The sequence below is a fragment of the Heterodontus francisci genome, chromosome 37 (assembly GCF_036365525.1).
Source record: "Heterodontus francisci isolate sHetFra1 chromosome 37, sHetFra1.hap1, whole genome shotgun sequence".
Lineage (NCBI taxonomy): Eukaryota > Metazoa > Chordata > Chondrichthyes > Heterodontiformes > Heterodontidae > Heterodontus > Heterodontus francisci.
The window spans coordinates 17783090-17804188 of NC_090407.1; the positions used below are offsets into that span (position 1 = coordinate 17783090).

Sequence of the window (21099 nt, forward strand, 5' to 3'; positions counted from 1 at the left end):
ACTGCCTCAAATGATTCCAGAGTTTATCCCTCCAATCTCCGAGGTATTGTCTTTGCATCTGTTTCTGTGTGTGTGTGTGTGTATTTGCGTGTGTGCATATTTGCATGTGTGTGTGTGTATTTGCGTGTGCGTGTGTATTTGCGTGTGCGCGTGTGTGTGTATTTGCGTGTGCGTGTGTATTTGCATGCGTGTGTATTTGCGTGTGTTTGCGTGTGTGTGTGTGTGTGTGTGTGTGTGTGTGTGTGTGTGTGTGAGAAATGCCAAGTTTTCTTGCCTGGTCTCCCAAAGGCCGTGTGTCCACAGCCCCCTGGCAACTTGCCTGAGTGAGCATCCTTCATGAGTGAGCCTGGACTGTGAGAGTTGACAGCAATGCCCAGTCCGATCCTTACTTTCACACATCTGCAAGTTCCAGCAGCAGTCACTGGTTAGTGATCAGGGGAAAAAATATTGCCTGTTTCTTCATCTCTGTAGAACTGAGGGTCCTGAGAACAATTTAGTGGCCACACAACAACAACTTGCATTTATATAGCACCTTTAAGATTGAAAAGTGTCCCGTGGTGCTTCACAGGAGCATGAAGAAGAAAGTAAATGCTCGGCCAAAGAAGGAGACATGAGGGGTGCTCAAAAGATAGGCCGAACAGGGTGGTTTTAAGGATGGTCTTAAAGGAAGACAAGGAGGTGGCGAGGCTTAAGGAACATGATAACTAGATGGCGGAGGACATGGCTGCCAATGGTGGAGCGAAGGGAGAGGGGCATGCAGAGGCCAGATTCAAAGGAATATAGCACTCGATGGGTGGAGCGGGGGTAGTGGAAGGGAGCAGAGATCAGCGAACTCAGCAAACATTGGAGCTCAGACTAGAACCATGCCCACACCCCCTGCATGGTAAAGCACCACTCAGGCCTGCAGGCTTGCCAACTGAGCTATTGGCACAGTTTAAGAAAAAGCAGTTTCATTTATTTCTTTATTTTTGAAAAGCTGATTCCAGTCTGTTGGCTATTAAAGTCAATGGTTCAAAGCCTGTGCAAATTGATTTTCCAGAATGTTCTTCACATACTTTCTCTAAACTTAGTCCCATATCAATAATAAAAGCTGTCACTTTTAATCAGCTACATTCTCCTCGCATTTCTCTCCTATCTGATTATTGTTAACGACTGACTGAAGTCTCCTTTTTCGACGACCTGCCAAATAAAATTTGAGAAACAGTCAACAAAGCAGATGCTGTGAAAGCGGGTGAGAAGTTCTGCCTCCCCTCACAGCTGACCTCCAACCTCTGAACAGCCACCTTCAGAATCCATTTTCTTCGCTCTATGATTGAATTTCTTTTTCCCTGCTGAAAGGATTAGGTTGAAGACATTGGTCGAAGTGTGTGGCATTCAAATCAGGCATTGCCCTGATATTAAGGAGCCAGCCTGCCAGTCAGACTCAGATTTGAGGCGCTCTCCATTTTTTGCAGCTGGTGAGTTGGGTCATTGGTGGAAAAGTGCCCACAAACTCCTAGCTCCCAGGCACCGCCATGTTTTAGGGAATAGACTGCAGCTTGACTTTAACCCCAAAGAACCGGACAGGGCAGAAGACAGCATGGGTAGGAATGGAGGGCAGGGTGGGGTGTGTGTCCTTTTCTTATTGGAGTCCAATGATGTCATTGAGCCCTGACTGCTGCAGCTTTAACTGCCAGTAAAGGTAAAGTCGGAAGCAGACAAGGCCATTTCAAGTTTTTAAGTTTGCTCTTGTGAGGTCAGAAATGGTTCTTCCAGCCTCACAAGGAAAGTTTAGGCCTTCCTTGTCCTGTACGTCCCCGTACTCCACCATGCAAGGACCGCCCTCCCCCCAACAACACTAACCTACAATTCCCTCAGACTAGCAGCCACTTCTGGGCGGCAGGTCATCGGGTGGTTAACATCACCGCGACTCATTCTGTCGTAGGCAAGTGGGAATCTAACTGATACCCACAGTTTTCCATCGGAAACCTCTGACAATTAAAATCCATCGCCCCTATTGCTTTTTCCCTGCGTCTGTGTCTCATGATGTAGCAGTCTTGGTTATTAGTAATTAATTTAGTTACTATCCAATGGACCTTCATGAACAGCAAAGCAAACACCAGAACCTGACCCCTCCCTCCTGCTTCCTGCGAGTTCATTTGGAATTTGGCATTAAGAACAGACAGCTTTGCACCAGGGTTGAACAAATCACCTCTGCCTGTTACTCACGCTTCACTGCACAATGTTATCTCCATGAAAACTTTATCATGTTCTGACACCCCCAGCACAAACCTCAGCAGGATGTAGGAGAAACTTTCTGTCTGTCACATCTCACCCACAGCCACACTATCCTTCGCCAGAGATCTCTCTCTTTCGATGTGATCCCTGCTATTAAAACTGGCACTGGGGTGAATGTTCTCTTTAGTTTCTTCTGATCTTGAGTGCACTGTTCCTCCTCCCTATGTCTTCACCATGTTGATGTCAGGACCTGTTCCTCCTCTATCTGACCTTTGTCTGCACATGCTCACTTGCCTGCTTTCTAGCAGGACTGCGATTGAGGATAGGCACTCTGTGTGACCTTCTCCCCCTCCTAACCCCATGGGAGCTGAGGCCAAGTGCAGCACTCTTCATTGTAGCCCTGACTGAGGAGCGGGACTCTCAAGGAATAAAACCGGTAATCTTCCTCGACTGTGTGGCTCAGTATCAGGGCATTTACCCACTAGACCAACAGAAGCAAGCTTACTCTACCCCTCCCAGCAAAGCTGGCACCAGTGCCTTGGGCACAGACTGTTCCTCAACAGCCCAGTGAAGCACAACTTGAGTTGAAATGATGGCAAATTGATCTGTTGCTTTTCTTTTGTCTTGCTGCCAATTTCATAGAATTATGGAATAGTTCACCAAGGAAGCAGGCTATTTGGCCCATCAAGTCTGTACCAACTCATTCGAAGAGGATTCCAGTTAATTCCACTCCCCTGCTCTTTCCGCATTGCTCTGCAATTCCTTTCTCTTTCAAAAATTTAACCAATTCCCTTTTGAAGGCTATGATTGAATCTGTTTCCACTGCCTGATCAGGCAGTGCATTGCAAATCCTTGCCACTCGTTGCATTAAAATGTTTTTCTCACGTCGCCTCTGATTCTTTAGCCAATCACCTTAAATCTGTGCCCTCTGGTTATCGAGCTTTGCAGTAAGTCCACCAAAACCAAGCAATTATCATCATTATCCTCATGATGGCTTCTCCTTGTTAAATATGTCTCTAAACTGGGCTGCTTTATTTGCATTTATTCATATTGTGAGGCCGTACTCTGCTGCATTATTTATTTTCTTTGTTTGTCCGCAATTTAGATTACTTTATTGTTGCTGCGCTCTGTGCTGCCTTCGTTATTGATCGTATCCGTCCTGATGGTGCCAACAGGGCCTCATTATAAACTAGCTGCTTTCATTGAAATTGATCTACCGTGCAGATATTTGAAATGTATCAAACATGCCAATGTGGCAGGGGAACTGCAGGCTGTCCTGAAGAAAGGGAAAGCCCCTTTCTTCTCGAACAAAGCTTGGAAGCCCAGCTGAGATAGAACAGTTAAAGGCTGACATGGCCTGTGTTTGGTGCATTGCTTCCTCAACAGATCAAAAATGGGGCAGGAAAGGGATCAAATCCCCAATCTCATTCGCTATCATAAATCAACACCCCCACTGATATACACTCCCTGATCTGCACTGAGGTCAAGCTCTCTGGGGTATTCTGAACTCAAGAAAGACGCAGAGGAAATGGGCATGGGTACAGGGAAGAAGGGAAGGGGAGAGCAGGGCAGAAGAGGGGAATTTAGGCGAAAACAAGGAGAGGAGGAGGAAGAGCAGAGGAGAGGAAACACAGACAGGAGAAGAGAGGATGGGAGGAGAAGAGAGAAGGGGAGAGGAGGAGAGAGAAGGGGAGTGGAGAGGAGAGGAGAGGGGAGGAGAGAAGAAAGGGGTGAGGGGAGAGGAGAGGTGAGAAGGGAGGGGGTGGGGTGAGGGGAGGGTAGAGGAGGGTTGGTGAGTCGGAGAGGAGTAGAGTGGACAGGGAAGAGGAGCAGAGGGGATGGAAATACTGGGGGAGAGGAGGAGTGTAGAGGGGAAAAGGAGGGTAGGAAGGGAATGGAGTAGAGGGGGAAGTGAGGAAAGGAAGGGAAGGGAGTAGAGGGGAAGTGAGGGGAGGAGAGTATGGGAGTAGAGGGGAAAGAGAGGGAAGGAGGTTGGGAGAGGAGTGAAGGTGGAAGGGAGGGGGGAGATCGCCCTCCCCCACCCCCAACCCCATTAGGCAATCCCAGATATACATCTGCAGGACATACACCCCAAAAGCGAAACAAACTCCAGACTTACATCCTTTGATAATGCAGGCAAGTGCAGCTGAGGTATATCAGCCATGATCATATTGAATGATGGAGCAAGCTTGAAGGGCCGAATGGCCTACTCCTGCTCTTAGTTTTTGTGTGCTTATATCATGATATACACCCCGTCTCCCAATTTACACCTACCCAATTTATGCGCCATTGAGTCTAAAGTCAACATTCTGTAGCTTATAAGTAAACCAGATATTGCTAATTTCACACTGGCCATGGAAGGAACTCCTGTTGCACTATTGTCCAATGTCTCCAGTGTACCACCTGTTCTCTTTTATCTTTTGAGATTTTCTCAGAGTTAAAGGAAGTTTTCACTGTCACTAATTCTTGCACAGAAAACCTCTAATAAGTAATGGAAAAATGTGTGGAACTAGGGAGCTGCAGAACTCAAGAACTAATGTGTCAGATCAGTACATTGCGGAGAGATGTCAGAATGGTAAGGAACCAAGGACAGGCAGGAACTTTATGTATCCTGGAAAACTGAAGTTTTAAGTTGATGGTTGAACAGCAATTACTGCTAAACATTTAAAAAAATATCTTGATTCATTGATTAGTTTGGTAGCTCTGCTATTTCACTCAATTACGAAGAGGATGTGTTAGGCCTCAGACTTCTGATTACGAAAAGGATGTGTTAGGCCTCGATCTCCCAGTGCAGATGAGGATATTGTTTGCCACTGGCCTCCCAGAGGAAGATGTACTGCCCACTGTGCTGCCAACCCCAAAAGAAGAGGAATTCAAAAGTCAAGTCTGTCAAGCAGCTGAACTAACACACCTTCACTGGACAAAAGCCATCAGTATGTGGCTGATCCACTAGCTGTAATAACCAACTGACACAAAAACGGTGAAGAAGAAAACATGACAATAAGAAGCAGCAGAAGGTGACAGAATCACATTTTATATCTGTTATCTCCCAGTGCTTTATAAAACAATATTAAATCATCTCTTACCTGAAGAAGCCAATAGCACCTCCGGTGGAAAGTGGGGATAATAGAAGAATGGACATAGCAGCCATAAAGACACTGTGAAGACAAAAAGATAAAGAAATAATTGAACTTTCCCATGTTCAGATTCAATGCTCTGCTGTTATATATATTTTTTCAGATGCTTGCCTCCTCTCCTTCAGGCGCTGATTTACACTGAGTTGCAGTTCCACAGGAACTGGCCTGCCCTATACCACCATGACTAAGTGACTATTCTTTAAGCAGGCAATTCCGAAATGGTACCCTTCCAGCAGGGAATGAGGCCTTTCCAGGCCTATCTCTATGTTCCCTGTGAGGGTGGCTCCCTACTGGGTGCACATGATTGTGCATGTGCGGCACAGTGGCGCAGTGGTCAGCACCGCAGCCTCACAGCTCCAGTGACCCGGGTTCAATTCTGGGTACTGCCTGTGTGGAGTTTGCAAGTTCTCCCTGTGTCTGCGTGGGTTTTCTCCAGGTGCTCCAGTTTCCTCCCACAAGCCAAAAGACTTGCAGGTCAGTAGGTAAATTGGCCATTATAAATTGCCCCTCGTATAGGTAGGTGGTAGGGAAATATAGGGACAGGTGGGGATGTGGTAGGAATATGGGATTAGTATAAATGGGTGGTTGATGGTCGGCACAGACTCGCTGGGCCGAAGGGCCTGTTTCAGTGCTGTATCTCTAAACTAAAACTAAACTAAACCTTATATGTGAAACTTGAGTGTTACAGACTATTTGACTGTGAGACTGTGAGGGCATCACAGCCATGTCTCATTCTCACCCAACATGGGTATTTCCCAGTTAGAGTCACTAGATAGGGATTGGGAGTGGAATCGCTCCCCAATATTTCTTTCCTTTCCTAGCTCAGGATAACCAAGGCTAATTGTGATGCTGAAGAGATGCCCCAGTTTATGCACCAGCAAGAGTGCGGGTAGACAGCCTCTCTTGACTTCCAGCACCTACGTGAGAATAGCAACCAAGGGAGTGAATTGAAGGAGGTTAGCGACTGAGTGAGGAGGTCATCTGGCATGCAGAGCCCATATATCACACATTTCACTCTCCCCAAAAATGCATCTAATTCTTAACACAGCAATTAGTATTCATTCAGTCAATAACAAATGAGATAGATTTCTTTCAGAACATAATATTTTGGGATCCACTATATGGGTAATTTGGGAGATAATGTGCAGTAAGTGTAACATGCTTGGGAGGAACATGGGATTATGAACCTATGGATTCCCAAAGCTCTCCACTACTGAGGATTTTCCTCACCTCGTGTCTGGGACTGTTGCAGACTAATTGCTAAAGATTGATCATTGTGATTTGTCAACAGCTCCATTATTGTTGCATCATGTGACTACCAGGATGGTAGAAGGTGAATTAGATGGACCATAGTCTTTATTCGTCTAGCAATTTCTATGATGTTACTATGGAAAAGCTGGTACATATTTCTGAAAACTTAAATGACCTCCCCAGGACAACTGGCATCAAACTTATGTCATTTTTACATTCAGGTGCAACAAATCACTCCTGCTTAAAAGAAAGCAAGATCTCAAAAACTAAGACACAAATTATTCCAGTCTGTAGGAAAGGAAATCAGATTAGTTTTAAATCTCCAGAAAAGACCTTTATCTGAGGTGGAGATTTATCAGTCATCAGGTATTCCTGGACCACCAAGACAAGTCAGACCCTAGAAATATAAGTGTTTAAAGAGCTGCCGCTTATTTCTCTGATTTTCTTGCTGTCCTCCTGCAGTTCCAATGTCTGTTTGTTCCTGGACCAATTGGGCTTTTGCAACAACCTATCAGTTTCATGGTCAGTTTTATTCCATGTGTCACCAGAGTTACTGGATTCAATTTCACAATTAGCGATGGTGGGATCTGAACGAGAAAATCATTACATTACATAGAATTTACAGCACAGAAACAGGCCATTCAGCCCAAAAGGTCTATGCCGTTGTTTATGCTCCACTCAAACCTCCTCCTGTCTTACTTTATTTTACCCTATCAACATAGCTCTCACCAATCAACAAGTCCTCAGGATTATTAGTCTGGTCACATGACCCCTGTCCTATTAAACCTGCATGATGAATGATTATGTGGGCGAGAGCGTAGCTGCCAATTGTGAATTTGTTCCCAACAAGGGTTCGCAAACTAGAAATGAGAAAGTTGTACACTTGCAAAGAAATAAAAAGTTTATCTCATGACTGTGGTGCCCCCTTTAAATCCAGGACACAATGGAAGCTATAATTCAGCCTGAATGCTTTGAAGTGTAATCTCTTATAGTTTAGGCACTGTCAGTGTCAAAATAGGCAGATGATTACTGCCCGCTGTACCATATCAGTGGACATCTTTCATTGCTGTCAGTGTGTAACCTGTCTGTGTGTAACACCATGTTTTAATCAGGTCACTCTAGGGCCTTTGACAAAACACACAGTGAAGTCCGAGCAGGTTATTCTGCTGAAGTATTATTCCTTCAGAAATAAATTTGTCGCACAGAAAAAGACTAGATTTCCATTGTTGTAGTTTAAACACCTCATGCTTTTGTGAGTGAATTTCACTATGCACGGTCTTTTAAAATAATGCAGGATCTCCATGTGTCAGCCTCATCCAGCCCCTGAACCCAGCCTGAAATCCTGTCCTATCCCAATCTCAATTTGACTGGAATAGCGACAGCCACGGAAAGAATTCCACAGGCTATGCCAGTTATCTGGTGCCATATATAAGTACCCTTGAAGGCAGTAGGGTGAAAATTTAAGGGAGCAGGAATTATTATTTTAGTCCAAACCCTTTGAACTTTTGAAAAAGATATATTTGGTGATGCAATATTATTTCAATTTAATTAGAATAAAATGTTGGGAATCTCACACTGTTGTTAGTAATGTTGGGAATTTCTCATTGTTGTAAATAATGTTGGGAATCTCACACTGCTGTTAGTAATGTTGGGAATTTCTCATTGCTGTAAATAATGTTGGGAAGCTCACACTGCTGTTGGTGACGTTGGGAATCCCACAATGCCATTACTGAGCAATAATTTCAAGAAACTGCTTCTGTTAGATACACTGTTTATACTCTGATGACTGTGGGCAAAGGTAACCCTATTCAGATCCAATTGTAATAGATTCATCCAGGTAACGGTGTTATACATTTCAGTTGCTCAAGCTTGAAGGGAACCTAATAATTTGTGCGCTAACTCCTTTGCATGCAAGGCTGGTGGAATTCTCTACTCCGCCCCAATCTCAGAAGTGCTTCAGCTAGTGCACTAGTGCAACAGTTTATGTTTCATGAACCATTCTGTCATCGCTCTGAATGTATTTGTGCCCATAAGGGCAACTGTAGATGCATGCCTACTAGGAACTGGATTGCTCAAACACATTTCACACAGAAACTCTCTCTGCCAGTAGAGATGCGGCACCTTCATCCTACCAACTGGGCCTGGATTTGAATCCAATGAAAGCCACTGTCTAAGCCAATGAGCCATCCAGTTCTCTTGCCCACTACATTCTACTAATAACAAGATAAGCTAAGAAACATCTTCAGAGGCTTCACTGTAACCCAGGAACAGGCAGAAGATCATAAGAAAGATATCATTGCCCTTGTGAGAATATGGAGACAGGGAATGAAGATGATTTTAAGTGTAAGGAAAAGTTAAGGACGTTTTGAGGCCCACAGAATGATGAAGCTTAGCAGGCACCCAAAAAAGCTGGCACACTCCACTGGAGTGCCAAGCACTTGGGCACTGGCTCATTAAGGCTCTGTATTTTTAATTAATTTCCCAGCTTGCCATGGTGTGATCTGACCTGACAATGTCTGGATCACTAATCCAGCACATATGTCACCCATGGCTCAGTGGGTAGCACTCCCACCGCTGTGTCAGAAGGTATTGTGTTCAAGCTCCGCTACACAGAATTGAACAGAAAATATAGAGTCATAGAGTTTTACAGCACAGAAACAGGCCCTTCGGCCCAACGCGCCTACGCCAACATCAAGCACCCGTCCTAACTAATCCCATTTCCCCGCACTTGGCCCGTAGCCTTGTATGTTATGGCGTTTCAAGTGCTCATCTAAATATTTCTTGAATGTCGTGAGTGTTCCTGCCTCTACCACCCCTTCAGGCAAAATCTAAGCTGACGCTCCCAGTGCAGTACTGAGGGAGTGCTGCCTTGCTGGAGATGCCGTCGTTCAGATGAGATGTTAAACTGGCATACATTACATCAGTGACTACACATCAAAGTACTTCACTGACTGTAAAGTGTTTTGGGCCATCCTGAGGTCATGAACGGTGCTATTTAAATGCAAGTCTTTCTTCATCTATGACCACTAGGTTACTGTACCCATGAAAATCAGGATAATAGATGTAAGAAGGGAAGCAATGAGTGAGCAAATTTTTGAATAAGTTATCAGTGAAGTCCATTGAGGCAGATAGCATATCTGAGAGGCAATGAGAAGTGTTTCTGGGGAGCAACAGAGAGATAGATTTAAGGGATATAATGAGAAGGTGGGTTGGTGGGATTGAGATCAACGAAAAAGGGAAGTGTTCATTGGATCTACTGTGCCTACTAGCAATTCTCACGCTCTTATCACAGTTAGATGCTAAACTGTCCTGCTTTTGGATGCACAATTAACTTGGAATTGGTACCTGTCAACCACAAGCATCCATCCAATTGTGTCAAATCACAAATAGCAAAGAGGAGAAACCGTAACCAGTGACTATGGTCACAGGTTTTAATTTGCTATCAATCACTGTCCATGGCTCCCTAGCTTTTTCTGTTAGTCATTTTTCATGTTAACTTTATTTGATTTTTCTTTATTTGTCTTTTAGTCCTCTTTATAAGCAACGGTTTAACACAGGCCAAATTAATTAGGTTAAAAATTTAAAGTTTATTACATTTTCTTTAAGGTGAAAGCAGCGGGAGATATTTATTAATGAACGAGATTTAACAGTCTGTCTGATTAGCAGAGTAAGTGCGAAGCAGCTCCTGGTGTGGCAGCTCGTCTGTTCTCTCAGATACCTGTGGTTTCTCGTTTTCTTTCTGTTGGGAAACTCTACCACACTTACAGCTAAATAGGGGGTTTCCTCTTGCTAAAAATCCGACAGGCTCACACAAATGGTCGAATTATCTGTGGGACAACCAGCCACTGCAAGACCAGGCAGGGCCACAGATCAATGAGAATGCCAGGGCCCAGCTGTCACAATTGTTACTTTCATAAAGGCAATACACAAATAGAATCATAGATCACAGAAATGTACAGCACAGAAATAGACCATTCGGCCCATTGTGCCTGTGTCAGCTCTTTGAAAGAGTAGTCATGCTTCGGCCCAACCCCAGCTTTTTGTTTGTAACCCTACAAGTTCCTTGTCCTCCAGTACCTGTCCAACTCCCTTGTAAAATAATTTATGGAATCAGCTTCCACCACCTTTTCAGGTAAAGTGTTCCAGCTCCTGGCAACTCTGCGGAAAGATTTCTCCTTATCATGATCAGACAGGTCCTGACAAAGTCTAGCATTGCCGACTCACTTCCCAACACAGCACTGCAGAGGAGAAGAACATTACCCGGGTGCAATTTAACTATAAGGGTATAACCCCCAAGGGTGCAGTATCAAGGAGTACAATGTAACTACAGGGTACAGTATCAGCAGTACAACAGAACTACAGGGATATATTTTCACTTCTGATTTATAAGGGGGTGGGTTTAAGCCCCCACTCCAGAGACTTGAACACATAATCCAGGATGACATTCCGGTGCAGCACTGAGCACTGTCATGGGTGTGCTGTTGCCTTTCGGATGAGACATTAAATCAAGTCTCCATTTGCCCTCTTGGGTGGATGTAAAATCTCCCATGGCACTATTTTGAAGAAGAGCAGGGGAGTTCTCCCGGGTGTGCTGGCCATTAATTATCCCTCAACCAACATCCCTAAAACAGATTTTTTGGTCATTATCTCATTGCTGTTTGTAGGACATTGCTGTGCATAAATTGGCTATAAGGTAGGTGATTTCCTACATTATAGCAGTGACTACACTTCAAAAGTAATTAATTGACAGTAAAGTACTTTGGGACATCCTGAGGTTGTGGAAGGTACTAAAGAAATTAAAGTTTGCTCTTTCTTTCTTCAGGTTATAGTACCCAGGTACAATGTAAATAGAGAGTTATAGTACAGTTATAGTACCCTGGAGAACCACATGAGTATAGGGTCATAGCTTCTGGGTATAATGTTACTATGGGGTATAGTATCCAGGGTACTATATGGCCACAGGGTTTACAATACCAACTGACTCAGTCACAGTTCTTAAATGTTTCCCCAAAATGTCACCCAGGTGTGCTGCGTCAACTCAAGTGTTTAAGAAAGAATTTGATAAGACTCATAATACACCATTAATTTGGGAACTTTGGAACAAAGCCAAGGAAATGAGGGAGATGAAAATGATTGAAGTGGGTTCTGTATGTTAATCAGATTAACCGGACAAGGGAGATGTTTACGTGTCTTCTTCTTGTGCCACACTGATACACCCTAAGGTACAGTTCCACAGTTGGTGGCCACCAATTGGTACTTCACCCAATTAATCTTCATGTGTGAGACTAGATAGTGATTGTCAAAAAACTATTTAACCAATAAGTTGACACAGATGAGCCCAATCCCACCCTCCAGACTCACAGGTATTTACCAGCAGAGATCAGCAGATAGCGATGTGGTACCTCCAGGAATCCTGACAGTGATTTTACCCCTCCCTAGCTCAAAGGCACTGAGGCTAATTTCAGGAGGCTTGATCAGCCAACTCACCCAACATCAGTGTCTGTATGGCCCAGTTCCACACAAGGCAGCCGCAAGCTGAACCTAGAAAGAGCCTTCCTCTTGCTGCCAAGTTCTAGGAGAATCAAGTTAAAGGGAACCTTTATGTCACTTTGAATCTACTTCATGTAACTGGGTTCCTCAACAATACACAGCAACATTTCACTTTGTTACACTTTTCCATTCTATTCCACGTTTAATTATTTTAGTAATGTTTAGCAGACTTAGGTTGGAAGGAAAAAAGGCACAAAGCGATTACACTTCTGGTGTGACATTCTGTCATATCACAGCATAACATCTTGTGACATATGTCATATTAAAAAAAGGCACATCCTGTTCGCTGTCATGGTGTGATAACACATTAGGAGGCATCAAAAAAATCTGGATGTTATTTAAAACACTCCCATTTGGCTTAGACCAAGAATACTTTCATTACGATGACAATTACTGAAGCGATAGGTGCTCTGGTAAGGTCTCAAGTTACTCATACATTTATTACCAATTCAAAACAGTGCCAGCATGTCCATCAAATTTACCGAGCATTAGCATAATGCAAAAAACTTTGTGTTATTAGCAACAAAGCGTTGCATTTTCATCAGGACTATTTTAGGCTTGAAATGGGGTAGTTAACTAGTGAAGGTCCAAAGCTTCCAGTGCTGGCAGTCTAAGGACTGAAAACAGCAAGACACAGGATGAGGCAATTGGAAGAGTCACGATTAGGTGACAACAAAACTTAATGTCGTGGGGAGAACTCTGTGTTCAGAGTTCAGAGGGTCCATACGTGAAACATTACTCTCTCTTCCTTGGCTCAGTGGGTGGCACTTTCACCTCTGAGTCAGAAAGTTGTGGGTTCAAGCCCCCATTCAAAGACTTGAACACGTAATCCAGGCTGACACTCCACTGCAGTACTGAGGGAGGTGGCACCTTTCGGATGAGACATTAAACTGAGGCCCCGTCTGCCCTCTGAGGTAGACATAAAAGATCCCATGACACTATCTGAAGAACAGCAAGGAATTCTCCCCAGTGACCCGTTCAATATTTATCCCTGACAAATTAATTGCTCATTTATCTCATTGTGTTTTGTATTTCGGCTACCGTGTTTCCTACATTACAACGACTACACATCAAAAGTACTTCACTGACTGAAAAGCACTTTGGGATGTTCTGAAAGGCTGTGAAAGGTGATATATAAATGCAAGTTGTTTTTTTTTCTTTTCTCTTTGTAGTTGCCACTGTGCTGTGTATTTCCTGCATTTCCTGTCTATATTTCTGATTTACAGAGCTTGCATTTCTTTTTCTTTTTTATTTGTAAGATGCTGAGGAGGATTACAAGTAAGGAGACATTTTCTAAGGCTGAGGTTAAGGCAACTCACTGGGGCACAGTGGAAGGATCTTTGCTCTGTATCTAACCCGTGCTGTAATTGCCCTGGGAGCAATGTTTCTTCTAAACTGTGCGGTCAAGCAGCAACCCAAAAGTTCCTGTGCAGGCCGCACACAAGTCATCCCCTTGAAGTTACTGCGCAAAAAAATTAAAGGGCGCATGCACTTAAATAAATCGCCCGTCCACTACAAAAAAAGTTTAGAGGGTACATTGCCTTGGAGTGTTTGATATGATAGTGTAGAGGGAGCTTTACTCCAAGAACATAAGAAATAGGAACAGAAGTACGTCATTTGGCCCCTCAAGCCTGCTCTGCTATTCAATAAGATCATGGCTGATTTTCTACCTCAGCTACATTTTTGCCACATTATCCCATATCCCTTGATTCTCTCAGTATCCAAAAATCTGTCAATCTCTGACTTGAATATACTCAAGACTAAGCATCCACAGCTCTCTAGGAGCTTTACTCTGTACCTAACCTGTGCTGTACCTGTCCTGGGAATGTTCGATGTGGAAGAGCGGAAGGAGATTTACTCTGTCTCTAACCTTGAGTGTTTGATGCTGACGTCAGGTGCTGAAAATAGAAAGTGCTCCATTCCCCAGCATTAACATTGCTAACCTTGATAACACAAAATTCACACAAAAAGTCGTAAAAAACCCATGCGAGTGGTGCCGGATGCATGCAGCTTGACAGGTCTGCAACTGAAGCACAAATTGAGAGCACTCGCAATTTTAATATTTAATATTCTCTATAAGAGCCAGCCTGGGCGGTACAGAACTCTCTTTTCAGATCGCAAATCTCCAGACATGCGCCAGGATCGCTCATTTTGATTTTTTAAGGGGTTTCTATCAATCAAAGCTATGGATTTTTTATACAGCTGCCGTGAGGATGAAGTTGTTGTGCGGAGCAGCACTTTATTCTTGTCCTTCCCCCACATCACTACAAAAATGTCCCCTTCCAAATTAGGAATTGTTACTAAAAATGTAATTTTAAAGAGCATTTTGATGGCTTTTCCCACAGCCCAAAATAGTCTGAAGCGGTTTGGTGATTTTGCTGTGATGTTAAAATGTTATTGTTTTTTAGAAGTAAATATTCATTGTTTAATTATAGAATAATGGACACTGGGAGTCAATAACAGGCTGGAATCTAATTGAGAAATATAACTAGTTTATTTATCGAATAATGGAAAACTGGGACAACGCTACTGGCTGTAATCTAATTGAGGGGTTCAGGTGTTTTAGGCATAGATTAACAAACAATGGATGTACAACACGCCCTGGGAAAAAAGAAGAAATTCAGGTTTTACTCCAACCCATGCATATTGCAGATTAAAGATAATAACACCTGGTAGCATCAGACATATAACAATGGCCCAGCATACACTCCTCAACCCTTCTTGTAATGACTGAATGGAACACATTTCTAATTCAGACCTACAGCAGGAGGTTCCATCAATTCAACCCCACAGTGCAGCTCAACCGCAGTCTCAGAACTGCACCTTCCTCACTGTATCCATGTGGCATTTTCCATTTCCCACACCCTGTGGCCTCCTACAGTGAGTTTCTGTGCCCCAGTTCAACTGTTGCACTCTGTGGGCCCATGCCCACTGAGAACTGAATGGAAACTGTTCAAATTTCTCCCTGTCTTGCCCCAGTTACTACTGAACTGTTGTCCATTCAATGATTCAGAATTCCTTGCACTCTGATTGTCTCATTCATCTTGGACAATGAAAGCCCAGTGTCAATATAGACGTTTCTAGGAACATCTGAAGGAATTCAGATCAATTCTGCCACAAGTACCGCAGTCAAAAGGCATCAAAAGAAGCTGACATTGATTTCTCTCTCTCCCCACTCCTACGCTGAACTCATTTGTTAAACCAATCTTAAACCACTTCCAGAATCATTTCAAAAGAATGACTCCAATTCGTTTCTGCCTGAGGTATTTATTGCTAAACCTAATTCTGATTATTTTACATTTTCAATAGGCGAGCCATCACAAAGCTTTAATCAATAGTAACACCTTGAAGAGAAAAGGGAAAGCTGAAAATGGAGACAAAATGAATGCATAGTACAAAGCGCAGTCTATAGAGTGATTTAATACTGTGCACGTGATGTGAATATTATGGAAATGTGCTTCCCCTAGCAGTGCTTCTGTGGTACCAAAGATGTGTCCATCACACCAACTGATGACAAGGGTTTTGAATTATGAAAGAAACGCAAGAATTATGATTTTTTTTAAAATGCCTTTCACAACCTCAGGACATCCCAAAGTGCTTTACCACCAAAGTCTAGTCACTGTTGTAATGTAGAAAATGATCACAGTAAAGGACAGCAAAATGACACTAAGGAAACACCTATAACATAATAAAAGTCTTTTGCAACTGGACGACTGCGCTGTATTCTGGGAACCACATCTCAGGAAGGTTATATTTGCCCTGGAAGGGATGCAACAGAGATTCGCCAGAATGATACCAGTGTTGAAAGGTTTCAACTTTGAGGACACGTTGCATAGACTAGGTTTGTATTCCCTTCAGAGTAGACGATTAAGAGTTGATCTAATTAAGGTGTTTAAGAATTAAGATTAAGGATCTGACAGGGTAGATAGAGTGAAACTATTTCCTCTGATGGAAGGAGTCCAGAACAAGGGAGCTTAACCTTAAAATTAGGGACAGGCCATTCAGGGGTCTTTCAGAAACCACTTCTTCAAACAAAAGGCAGTGGAAATCTTGAACTCTCCTCCCCAAAAAACTGTTGAGGCTGTGGGGGTCACTTGAAAATTTCAAAACGAACATTGATTTTCTGAGGCAAGGTAGCAAGCGATACCAAACCAAGGTGGGCAGTTGGAGTTGAGGTACAGATCGGGCATGATACAACTGAATGGCGGAACAGGCTCAAGAGGCTGAATGGCCTCCTCCTCTTCCTATGTACCAACAATGCAAACTTCCTAAAAGTGCCAAATTTACTTCTTGTGGTATGTCTCCCATCACAATTTCCACATTGGGTTTTGGCTATAATACATTGACTGTATCCTCAAACTCACGATGAGCAGTGCCAACTGAGATCTGCTCCTATATGCATATAGTACTGACCATGTGCAATTATATAACGAATAAACGACTCCTAAATTGATGAACAATACAGAGCAGCATGCAACTCAACCACTAGGTGAGAGTGCTATCTTTAAATGTGCACAAAACAGAAGAAAAACCTGCATTTATACAGCGCCTTCACAACCTCAGGGTATCCCAAGGTGCTTTACAACCAATGAAGTACTTTTGAACTGTAGTCACTGTTATAATGTAGCTATGTGGCAGCCAATTTGTGCACAGCAAGGTCCCACATACAGAAATGTGATAATGACTAGACAGTCTGTTTCTTTGGTTTGGATGAGGGATAAATATTGGTCAGGATACCGGGAAGAACGTCCCTGCTCTTCTTCAAAATATGGGATCTTTTACGTCCACCTGAGAGGGCAGATGGGGCCTTGGTTCAACATCTCAGCCTAGTACACAGCACAGGAGCTGGGCAATAGTAGAGTGATGTCAACCAGCATTGAGATTGGTCAACATCAAGATGTGTTACAGGACGTTGTGCCTTTTTTCTGTTGCCCCACAGCAATGTACAGCTGAAACTGCTGAGTCCCCATTGATAACGCAGTGGTTCCAAAATAAATGACACAGCCAGAAGATCACAGGAAAAAGGACATTAAGTACAACTGTAGGACTCCAAGTCAATGTCCTCGTGTTGTCAGCCCTCTGCTTTACATGAATACTTGAACAACAACAGAAGTCGTCTTAGAACATCTGAGCCAGAACAAGATTTGAATTAATACATAATTAAACAATTGCCATCAGTCTCCATTATTTTCCATGAAACTGGTATATTAATCTTTGATTTTTGTTTTTCTGCTTTAATAAATATTTCAAAATCTCACATTTGCTTCCCTGGGTCAAATATCACGATATCCCATCCTATTGGATCATCGGGATCAGTTGGTAGCACTCTCACCTTTGAGTCAGAATGTTATAGCTTTGAGTTCCACACAAGGGTTTCAGTGCATTGACATTAGCTGGCATACAGGACAGTGCTGAGGGAGTGCTGCATTGTTGAATGTGTTATCCTACAAATGAGATGCTAAACTGAGACCCCTGTCCACCTGCTTAGGTGGATGTAAAAGGAGTAATCAACCCCTTTGCTGGAGCCAGGGTGCAGAACTGAACAACATGTGCTGTGGCTGCTGGATTTCAAGGGCTGCATCCAACAAGTGCAATTTTATGTTCACATTCCTTGGAGGTGCTTGGAATTGAGACGTCAAACAGAAAAGCACTACAGATTATTATTTTTCAAGGTGGGGAGGAATGTAAAATAAAGATTTATTATAATTCCTGACATGTCAGTGATTTACTCACCTATCTGAATAAATCCGATAAAGAATTCAGGTGAAACTTCTTACCCCTAGAATGGTTAGAACATGGAACTTGCTACTACAGGGAATAGTTCAGGTGAATAGTTAAGATGCATTTAAGGGGAAGCTAGATAAGTACATGAGGGTGAAAGGAATAGAAGGATATGTTGATGGGGTGAAATGACGAGCAGTGAGAGGAGGCTTGTGTGGAGCATAAACACCGACACCGAGCTGTTGAGCTGAATAGTCTGTTTCTGTGCTGTAAAACTCTATTGTTTGTAATTCTACACTCTCCAAGATCTCACGAGATTTCTGTGCTCCTCCAATTCTGGCCTCTTGTGCCTCCCTAATTTTCATTGCCCACATTTAGTGGTCATGCCTTCAGCTGCCTAGATGCCAAACACTGGAATTCCCACCCTACATCTCTCCATCTCTCCCTCTCCTGCTTTGACGCACCCTAAAACCTACTTCTTTGACCAAGCTTTTGGCCACCTATTCTAATCATAGATTAATACAGCAAAGGAGGAGGCCATTTGGCACATCAAGTCCACACTGGTTCTTTGAAAGAGCAACCTGGTTAGTCCCACTCACCAGCTCTCTCCCTATATCTCCTTATGTGCTCGATGTCCAGTTTTGTCTGATCTTTGCTGCTGTGAAGTCCCTTGGGATGTTTTACAATGTTAATGGTGTCGCAAAAATACAAGTTACTTTTGTATCGGGGAGATTGCAGGATCGGTATTCATGAAGCATGAAATGAAATAATGGGCTAAACAGCCTTGTTAATGGAAAGTATTTTGTAAATCTGTTTTTTTAACTGGCTAAATTTCCTCCTTTGTGTCACATCTCAGCCCTGGAAGATAAATGACAGACGCATTCAGCAGAGTATTGGGAAAGATTCAGAGTGATTCACTTTGGATGAATCATTTCCCTCCCTGTATCGGTACAGTGTGTACTTTGTCTGTACCATCCTCAGCTATCCCGCCCAAGTGACCATCCTTTACATTTTGGCCTGGACAGCTATTCCTTATAGGCAAAGCAACAAATTAAGCAGACCCCTGACCTCAGTCGATGTGCATACGTACGCTCGCACGTGGCGGTGGCGTAGTGATAATGTCACGAGACTGGGAACCCAGAGCCCCAGGCTAATGCTCTGGGAACATGGGTTCGAATCGCACCATGGTAGATGGTGGAATTTGAATTCAATTAATAAATCTGGAATTTAAAAAAAGCTAGCCTCGTGGTTATCATGAAACCACTGTCGATTGTTGGCAAAATCCATCTGGTTCGCTAAAATCCTTCAGGGAAGGAAATCTGCTGTCCTTACCTGCTCTGGCCTACATGTTACACCAGATCCACAGCAATGTGGTTGACTCTTAAATGCCCTGTGAAATTCCCTAGCAAGCCACTCAGTTGTACCAAACCGCTAAAAGTCTAAGAAAAGGAGTTAAACCAGACAGACCACCCGGCATCAACCTAGGCATTCGAAACGACAATGACAAACCCAGCCCTGTTGATCCTGCAAAGTCCTCCTCATCAGGGGGCTTGTGCCAAAATTGAGAGAGCTGTCCCACAGACTAGTCAAGCAACAGCCTGACATAGTCATACTCACCGAATCATACCTTGCAGACAATGTCCCAGACATCACCATCACCATTAGTGGGTATGTCTTGTCTCCACCGAAAGGACAGACCAAGCAGAAGTGGCGGCACAGTGGTATATAGCTGGGAGGGAGTTGCCCTGGGACTCCTCAACATTGACTCCGGAGCCCATGAAATCTCTTGGCATCAGGTCAAACATAGGCAAGGAAACCTTCCACTGATTACCACCTACTGCCCCTCCTTGGCTGATGAATCAGTGCTTCTACCCTGTTGAACACCAATTGGAAGAAGCACTGAGAGTAGCAAGGGCACAAAATGTACTCTGGGTGGAGGACTTCAATCTCCATCACCAAGAGTGATAGCACCACTACTGACTGAGCTGGCTGAGTCCTAAAGGACACAGACTTGGGATGCGGCAGGTGGTGAGGGAACCAACAAGAGGGAAAAACCTACTTGACCTCGTCTTCACCAATCTACCTGTCACAGATGCATCTGTCCATGACAGTATTGGTAGGAAGGACCACCGCACAGTCCTTGTGGAGACAAAGTTCCGTCTTCACACTGAGGGTACCCACCATCGTGTTGTGTGGCGCTACCACCATGCTAAATGGGATAGATTTCAAACAGATCGAGCAAATCAAAACTGGGCATCCATGAGGCGTTGTGGACCATCAGCAGCAGAATTACATTCAACCACAATCTGTAACCTCAAGGCCCAGCATATCCCCCACTCTACCATTACGATGAAGCCGGGGGTCCAACCCTGGTTCAATGAAGAGTACAGGAGGGCATGCCAGGAGCAGCACCAGGCACACCTAAAAATGTGGTGTCAGCCTGGTGAAGCTACAAGCCAGGACTACTTGCATGCCAAACAGCAGAAGCAGCATGCAATAAATAGGGCTAAGCAATCCCACAACCAATGGATCAGATCAAAGCTCTGCAGTCCTGCCACATCCAGTCGTGAATGGTGGTGGACAATTAAACAACTGACAGGAGGAGGCTCCAAAAGCATTCCATCCTCAACAATGGGGGAGCCCAGCACATCAGTGCAAAAGACAAGACTGAAGCATTTGCATCCATCTTCAGCCAGAAGTACTGAGTGGATGATCCATCTCTGTCTCCTCCTGAGGTCCCCAGCATCACAGATGCCAGTTTTCAGCCAATCCGATTCACTCCACATGATATCAAGAAACGGCTGAAGGCACGGGATACTGCAAAGGCGATGGGCGCTGACGACATTCCAGCAATAGTACCGAAGACTTCTGCTCCAGAACTAGCCACGCCCCTAGCCAAGCTGTTCCAGTACAGCTAGAACACTGGCATCTACCTGGCAATGTGGCAAATTGCCCAGGTATGTCCTGCGCATAATTGGCAGGACAAATCCGACCCGGCCAATTACCGCCCTATCAGTCTACTCGCGATCATCAGCAAAGCGATGTAAGGGGTCGTCAACGGTGCGTCAAGTAGCACGTGCTCAGCAATAACCTGCTCACTGACACTCAGTTTGGGTTTCGCCAAGGCTACTCAGCTCCTGACCTCATTACAGCCTTGGCCCAAATATGAACAAAAGAGCTGAACTCCAGAGGTGAGGTGAGAGTGATTGCCCTTGACATCAAG

At 43.9% G+C, this 21099-nt stretch overlaps 1 protein-coding gene across 6 annotated transcripts in view; it reads right to left on the minus strand.

The window, feature by feature from the left end:
- The window catches only part of LOC137352094 (calmodulin-binding transcription activator 1-like), a 1221793-nt gene that overhangs the window by 422433 nt on the left and 778261 nt on the right, over nucleotides 1-21099 (minus strand). For all 6 annotated transcript variants that reach the window (XM_068017185.1, XM_068017183.1, XM_068017181.1 and 3 more), the window contains exon 5: nucleotides 5304-5375. In XM_068017185.1, coding sequence (XP_067873286.1) covers nucleotides 5304-5375 — 72 coding nt within the window. The remainder of the gene's footprint in view (nucleotides 1-5303; nucleotides 5376-21099) is intronic.